Source organism: Lipotes vexillifer, unplaced genomic scaffold, assembly GCF_000442215.2.
Source record: "Lipotes vexillifer unplaced genomic scaffold, Lipotes_vexillifer_v1.1 scaffold225, whole genome shotgun sequence".
In the NCBI taxonomy this organism is placed as follows: domain Eukaryota; kingdom Metazoa; phylum Chordata; class Mammalia; order Artiodactyla; family Lipotidae; genus Lipotes; species Lipotes vexillifer.
The window spans coordinates 1,759,526-1,767,456 of NW_006787630.1; the positions used below are offsets into that span (position 1 = coordinate 1,759,526).

General features: G+C 54.7%; 2 protein-coding genes across 2 annotated transcripts in view; both read left to right on the forward strand.

Moving 5' to 3' along the window:
* PCSK4 (proprotein convertase subtilisin/kexin type 4) overlaps nucleotides 1-2,366 on the forward strand; it is a 9,265-nt gene extending 6,899 nt beyond the window's left edge. Inside the window, exons 16-17 of the mRNA XM_007460440.1 lie at nucleotides 1,798-1,851; nucleotides 2,142-2,366. Of these exons, the coding sequence (XP_007460502.1) occupies nucleotides 1,798-1,851; nucleotides 2,142-2,366 (279 nt within the window). The remainder of the gene's footprint in view (nucleotides 1-1,797; nucleotides 1,852-2,141) is intronic.
* A 219-nt stretch (nucleotides 2,367-2,585) lies between these two features.
* Nucleotides 2,586-6,958, forward strand: CUNH19orf25 (chromosome unknown C19orf25 homolog). The gene is made up of 2 exons (XM_007460384.1): nucleotides 2,586-2,715; nucleotides 6,729-6,958. The coding sequence occupies exons 1-2, from the start codon at nucleotides 2,586-2,588 to the stop codon at nucleotides 6,956-6,958; spliced, it is 360 nt and encodes a 119-aa protein (XP_007460446.1).
* Nucleotides 6,959-7,931: the final 973 nt, after the last annotated feature.

A 7,931-nucleotide genomic window follows, 5' to 3' on the forward strand; every position in this document is an offset into this window, starting at 1 on the left:
TTTTTTTTTTTTTTTTTTTAATTTATTTTTGGCTGTGTCAGGTCTTTGTTGCTGCGTGTGGGTTTTCTCTAGTTGCGGCAAGTGGGAGCTGCTCTTTGTTGCGGCGCGCGGGCTTCAGTAGTGGCTCGCGGGCCGTAGGCCCGTGGGCTTCAGTAGTTGTTGCGCACGGGCTTAGTTGCTCCACGGCATGTGGGATCCTCCTGAACCAGGGCTTGAACCCGTGTCCCCTGCATTGGCAGGCGGGTTCTTAACCACTGCGCCACCAGGGAAGCCCTCCTCTTCCATATTTATGTGTGAGTTTCTCTTTAACGTGGAGAACTAACAGAAGTGCAATTTGCAAAGGACAATTCACGCAGGGTTCCATCCACTCAGCCTGTCTACCAGCTTCCAGTAATTACACCTTTGTCTATTTTCTGAGGTCGTCGGGAGGCTGAGGGAATTATAAACTGGGGTACATTGATCTTACTCCTTCAGGCCTCGACCTCCTCATCTGGAAAATGGGTTCTCCACCTCTCTGGAACAGAAGGAGGATCCTGAGGTGCAGGGGTGGGGGGTGGGGGTGGGGTAAGGCATGGATGGAGTTAGTAAGAGTTCCTCCTCTGTCCTCACACACACCAGTGGGGTGGGGACATGTTCCTCTTGATTTTCAGAGCAGGGAGGCGATTTCCACAAGGAAGTGGAGGCTGGTTGTGCCTTGACCATTGGCTTCACTTAAACTCCAAGGGGCGGTCCTGGTTTGTTTCAGGAGCCCCAGAGACAGCCCCGGTATCCAGTGGCCCTGGGCCCCTGAGAATCTCCTTGGCCACCAGGCCCAGGTTGGCCAGCCTCAAGCCATGAAGGGAATGAGGCTCTGTCTAGGGCTGCAGCTGGACCCAATGGAAGCAGGTGGCTAGTGAGGGAGGGGAGACAGCCAGCTGCTCTCCGAGTCCTGCCTACGGCCCCCAGAGTCCCACCAAGCTCAGCCCCTAGTTCTGAAGTTAGCTCCAGTCTGTGTGTCTAGAGGCACCTGGCCTCCCTCTCAGAGCCTCGGTGGCTGCACCCGTGCAACAGCATTAAGCCTGGCACCTGCCTCACCAAATACTCTCAAGGATCCAAAGAGGTAGTTTTCCCGCCTGGCACATAGTAAGTGCCCAGAACATGCCATCTTGGGGCAGCCACTTTGGGAAATAGTTCCACAGACAATTAAACATAGAGTTACTGTAGGACTCAGTGATTCTGCTGCCAGGTACGTGCCCAAGAAAACTAAAGACACATTCACACAAAAACCTGTGCAAGGATGTTCACAGCAGCATGATTCACAGCAGCCAAAATGTGGAAACAGCCTAAATATCCATTAACAGGTGAATGAATAGATACAGTGTGGTCCATCCACACATGGGAACATCACTCAGCCATGAAAAGGAGTGAAGCACTGACACTCCTTACGACATGGATGGACCTGGAGAACACAATGCTCAGTGAGAGAAGCCAGGCATAAAAGGACACACGGTGTGTGATTCCACTGATGTGAAACGTCCAGAACAGGTCTCTATATATATTCTCAAACCATTGACTTGTACACTTTAAACAGGTGGACTTTATGGTATGTAAATTGCTTTTTTTTTTTTTTTGGCCGCGCCTTGCGTCTTCTGGGATGTGGGAGCTTAGTTCCCCCACCAGGGATTGAATCCAAGCCCTCGGCAGTGAGAGCGCAGAGTCCTAACCAAGGGACCGCCGGGGAATTCCCTGTAAATTACTTTTTATAAAGTTGTTTAGAAACGCAAAAACCTCCCTGGGCTCTGAGCCTGTCTTCCCAAGCTACCCAAGAGGGGAGGGGCCAAGATCACCGTCCAGCGCTACGCCCCCACCCCGGTGGGGAGGGGGTTTTAGAGACAGGAGAGGTGACCCTGACGGGGATCTGGGAGGCCGGACCAGACGCGCGTGCTACGCCCCTGGCCACCTCGCTGGGGCTAGCGCAGCTGGCATTCACGGAGCGCTCGCTGTCCGCCCGCCACCTGGCGTGGGCTGCACAGTAACTTTATTCCCACGACAGCCACATTGGGGGCCGTGTCCCCCTTTTGCAGAAAACCGGGCTTCGGATGCCTTGTTAGGCAGCGAGAAGAGCCGGGATTGGACCCTACGCCCACCCCTTGGGCTTCCAGGCCCGGCGCGGGGAGGATGATATCGCGTCCTTATTAGTTCTGGTCCAGTCAACTTCGCTGCTCAGATGGTACCCGGACCCTAGCGGGCCCGGCCCCTTTAAGAGGGGCGTGGCTTCGCGGCAGGCGGGAGCCGGAGGAGGCCGGAAGTGCGCGTCACGGGCCTGTAGGGTGGGTCCGCGCGCCAACCGGAAGCGGAAGTGGCCACGGGCCGCGGTTGCGGGCTGAAGGCTTTCCGCCAGGTGAGGTGGCGGTCGCACTGGGAGCTTCAGCGGGAAGCTGGGGCGTGGGTGGAGACGGAGGCTGAACCCCCTGGCCCTGTGCTGTTCGGCCCTGGGAGGAGCGGGGTAGGACGGGCTTCCCCGGGAGCGGGGTTCCGGAGCGCGTGTAGGTTTTGCTGGGCGGCAGGAACGGCCCGGTCCATGCTCCCTTCTCCCACCTGCAGGGATGGGCTCCAAGGCCAAGAAGCGCGTGGTGCTGCCCACCCGCCCGGCGCCCCCCACGGTGGAGCAGATCCTGGAAGACGTGCGGGGGGCACCCGCCGAGGACCTAGTCTTTACCGCCGTGGCCCGGGAAGGTAGGGGGAGCCCAGGTCGGACGGGGGAGAGGCGGCCCAGAGACCGCAGCAGGAAGGGGCGGGGGAAGCGCCTGGCTGCCTTTAAGACATACTGGCAAAGTTAAGTAGTAGGACGGAGACTGTCTGGCCCTGCAGTGCCAAAATACGTAGGTCTGGCCTTTTGCAGAAAACGTGTGCCCACCCCTTGTTCAGAAGGTTGGTAGCACATCAGTCATACAGTTGTAGGGTGAATTTCGTGTTCCACTCTGTGAGGTTCGTTTATTCATTCAACAAACCTTCATTAAGAACCTGTTGTGGGTCAGGTTCCGGTCTAAGCACTGAGGTGGATAGGTGATCAAAAAAGATGGAAGTGCCTGGGACTTCCCTGGCGGTCGAATGGTGAAGACTCGGCGCTTCCACTGCAGGCGCCACGGGTTCGCTTCCGGGTCGGGGAACTCAGATCCCTCCTGCGGGGCGTGGCCAAGGCGGCGGGGGGGGGGGCGGGGAGAAAACCTGCCTGCCCTCGGGCCATTCTAGTGGGTAGAAGCATTCAATATGTAAGGCTTGTGGGACGATAGAAAGTGAGAAACGCTTTGGGGCTTTGTTTTTTGTTGTTGTTGTTTGTTTTTGGTTTGTCTTTGTGTCTTTTTTTAAAGTTGAAGTATAGTTGATTTACAATGTTTTCTTAACTCCTGATGTACAGCAAAGTGACTCAGTTATACATACATATACATTCTTATTATTATTCTTTCCCATTATGGTTTATCACAGGATATTGAATATGGTTCCCTGTGCTCTGCAGTGGGACCTTGTTGTTTATACATTTTGTATATAATAGTTTACATCTGCTAATCCCAAACTCCCGGTTTGTCCCTTCCTCGCCCCCCCCTCCCCTTTGGCAAGCACAGTTCTGCTTTCTATATCTGTGAGTCTGTTTCTGTTTCGTAGATAAGCTCATTTGGGTTGTTTTTTTTCTTTTCTTTTTCTTTTGGCCACGCTGTTTGGCATGTGGGATCTTAGTTCCACGACCAGGGATCGAACCCATGCCCCCTGCAGTGGAAGTGTGGAGTCTTAACCACAGGGCCACCAGGGAAGTCCAATTTGGGTAATTTTTTTTTTTTTTTTCGGTACACAGGCCTTTCACTGCTGTGGCCTCTCCCGTTGTGGAGCACAGGCTCTGGATGCACAGGCTCAGCGGCCATGGCTCATGGGCCTAGCCGCTCCGCGGCATGTGGGATCTTCCCAGACCGGGGCAGGAACCCGTGTCCCCTGCATCAGCAGGCGGACTCTCAACCACTGCGCCACCAAGGAAGCCCCTTATTTTATTTTTTTTATTTTTAAAAATTTTAAAATATGTATTGATTAACAAATATTTATTGAGTATATATGGTGTACTGCTATAAAGTGAATGGTGTTTTTTTTTTTTTAATTTATTTATTTTATTTTTGGCTGCACTGGGTTTCCGTTGCTGCATGCGGGCCTCTCTCTAGTTGCAGCAAGTGGGGACCACTCCTCGCTGCAGTGCACGGGCTTCTCGCTGAGGTGGCTTCTCTTGTTGCAGAGCATGAGCTCTAGAGCGCGGGCTCAGTAGTTGTGGTGCACGGGCCCAGCCGGTCCACGGCGTGTGGGATCTTCCTGGACCAGGGCCTGAACCCGTGTCCCCTGCATTGACAGGCGGATTCTTAACCACTGTGCCACCAAGGAAGCCCTGGGTCATATTTTAGATTCCGCATATAAGTGATATATAGTTTCTGTCCTTCTTTTTCTGACTTACTTCACTTAGTATGATAATCTCTAGGTCCATCCATGTTGCTGCAAATGGCATTATTCATCCTTTTTATGGCTGAGTAGTATTCCATTGTGTGTGTGTGTGTGTGTGTGTGTGTGTGTGTGTGTGTGTGTATACACACACACACACCATATCTTCTTTACCCATTTATCTGTTGATGGACATTTAGGTTGTTTCCATGTCTGGCTATTGTAAATAGTGTTGCTCTGAACATTGGGGTGCATGTGTCTTTTTGAATTAGAGTTTTGTCTGGCTATATGCCCAGGAGTGGGATTGCTGGATCATATGGTAGCTCTATTTTTAGTTTTTTGAGGAGCCTCCATAGTGTTTATTGTTTGTAGACTTTTTTTTTCCTTGGCTGCGTTGGGTCTTCATTGCTCTGCACAGGCTTTCTCTAGTTGTGGCGGGTGGGGGCTACTCTTCGTTGCAGTGCATGGGCTTCTCATTGTGATGGCCCGGGCTCTAGGCACACGGGCTTCAGTAGTTGTGCTTTGCAGGCTCAGTACTTGTGGCACACAGGCTTAGTTGCTCCGCAGCACGTGGGATCTTCCCGGACCAGGGCTCGAACCCGTGTCCCCTGCATTGGCAGGCGGATTCTTAACGACTGCGCCACCAGGGAAGCCCCGTTTGTAGACTTTTTAATGATGGCCATTCTGACTGGTGTGAGTTGATACCTCATTGTGGTTTTGATTTGCAGTTCTCTAATAATTAGCGATGTTGAGCATCTTTTCATGTGCCTGTTGGCCATCTATATGTCTTCTTTGAAGACATGTCTGTTTAGGTCTTCTGCCCATTTTTCGATTGGGCTGTTTTGTTTTTTTTTGATTGAGTTGTATGAGCTGTTTGTATATTTTGGAGAGTAAGCCCTTGTCAGTCGCATCATTTGCAAATATTTTCTCTCATTCCATAGGTTGACTTTTCGCTTTGATGGTTTCCTTTGCTGTACAAAAGCTTGTGAGTTTGATGAAGTCCCATCTGTTTATTATTTTATTTCCATTATTCATTTATTTATATATTTTTGTCTGCGTTCGGTCTTTGTTGTGCCACATGGGATCTTCATTGAGGCACGCGGGCTTCTCTCTAGTGTGGCGCACGGGCTCCAGGGTGCGTGGGCTCTGTAGTTTGTGGCACACGGGCTCTAGTTGAGGCGCGCAAGCTCAGTAGTTTGCGGCATGTGGGATCTTAGTTCCCCCATCAGGGATCAAACCCTCGTTCCCTGCATTGGAAGGCAGATTCTTTACCACTGGACCACCAGGGAAGTCCCAGTTTTGCTTTTATTTCTGTTGCCTTGGGAGACTGACCTAAGGAAATATTGGTACCATTTATGTCAGAGAATGTTTTGCCTGTGCTTTTTTCTCGAAGTTGTATGGTGTCATATCTTATATTTAAGTCTTTGAGCCATGTTGAGTTTATTTTTGTGTATAGTGTGAGGGAGTGTTCTAACTTCACTGATTTACACGTGGCTGTGGGACAATTTTTTTTTTCTTAATAGTAAAATAAAAAATTCCGTTCTTTGTTCCATGTAGCCACATTTCAAGGGCTCAGGAGCCCCTGGTGGCTCAGCCGGAGGGCGTTTCCATAACTTGGAACGTCGTGTTGGACGGGGCAGCCCAAGGAACAGGAGCTGTATTTATCCCTGGCCTGCGGCTGGGTCTTCAGAGGCCACTTGAGCCCCAACTTAAGGATCCTGGGCCCAGTTCCCCCATGAGCAGTGCCGGGGCCACTCGAGGGCGAGGGGCTTCCCCTGCCGGCCTGTGTTCACATCTAGGACCATACCTGGCCTCCGTGTGCACTGTCTGGCCTTTCCCACCTTGTTACTAAAGCAGATAAAGTGATTTTTAGTTAAATGCCAGCGTTTCTGGGCCTCTTTGTAGACAACCAGGCAGAGCGGAGGGGACCTTGACGTATCTCCAGGTGGCCCTGAAACCTGTGCTTTTCCTGCCCTGGTCCCCCCATCCCCCCGCCACGCCCTTTAGGAAGCGTGGTCGTTGGGAAATGTGCGTCCATGCCCTCCTGGCCTCCTCTCACTTCCCTGATTGCTGAGAGCACAGGTGAGGCCGGCCGGCTCATGGTCAGGGTCAAGGCCCTTTCCAGGAGCTGGAGCCCACCCCCAGGTGGGGCCGAGGGACAGTGGAGTCTGGCCTTTACTGTGACCTGTCCCCTTCGGTCCACTGCTTTCTTTGGGGGGTAAACTGAGTCCCCTGTGTGGCCAGCGGGCAGTGATGCTGCCGTGTCCTGTCCCCAGACCCCCCAGCCCCCTCTGGGAGGGCCGAGGACACTGAGGCCCAGCGGGAGCAGCTCTACCAGCAGAGCCGGGTCTACGTGGCCACGAACCAGCGGCTGTGGCGCGCGGGCGCCCAGCTGAAGCAGCAACGTGAGGAGCTGTGGCGGGCACGCGAGGAGCTGGAGCAGGAAGTCAGCCACGTGGGTCAGGTGGCTCTGCCGGGCACCGTGGCCGCCACCTCCCTGGGCTGACCCGGCTCCCCGGGGCCTCGGGGTCTCCGCTCGACACCTGGCCTGGCGCACCTCACCTGACACCTGGCCCCTTGGTCCCGGAGCCAGGGTCCAGGCTCTCTGTTCCGCGGCCTAGGCACGCCTGGCACCCAGAGACCCCGGGGGACACAGCCTGCCCAGGGGGTGGGGCTGCCTCAGCCAGGCACAGGCCCCTCCCCGAGGGTGGGGTCCGGGTTGTGCGCATGCCCCTCGCCCTGAGGAGCCCTGACTGGACTTCCTGCGGGGCCCAGCCCCCGAGGGCCCTCCGTCCATCCTCCCTTCCTTCCTCTGGCGACCCTGCTTCACTGCCTCCCCCATCAGGCTGAACTGGTGGGACCCACCCCTCTGGTTCTGCCATCTCCGTGTGAACTGGGGGGCCCCAGGGGTCCCAGAGGAGGGTGGGGAGTTCAGTGTCCTCCCTGACGCGTAGTGGCTAAGGTTATGTGAGGAGCTGTGGCCCCCCCAGGGCCCAGATCTGAGATGGGGCCTCGTGGTGGATGCCACCCCTCAGGGCCCCCGGCACCCCGACCCAGGGCCTGGGCGCTCCCCCAGGGCACTTGTCTGTCCGTCAGCTGTGGGGTTCTGTCACATGGGGGCGCCATGAGAGGACGTGGTGGTCAGTCCACTGCCCCGGGCCATCACCCAGCTGCCCTCCTGTCCGTACATCTTCGTCTGTGGACAGGTGGGTGGTGGGGCAGGAGAGGATCTTGAAAAGATCCCTAAAAAACCCATCCCATGAAGACCAGAGAAGCAGTAGGCCGGCGGGAGGTGGCCCCGGGGCCAGGCCCTTCGTGGATGAGCCCATGTCCCTCTGATGAAATCCCTGTGTGTAGCTGCCTGAACAGTGCCCCCACAGACCACTCCTTTGCAGGGTCCCCAGAAGCTCGGGGCAGTGCTGGGACCCAGCACGCAGGGCCCTGACAAGGGAGACCCGGCGCATCCCAGGAAGAAAGAG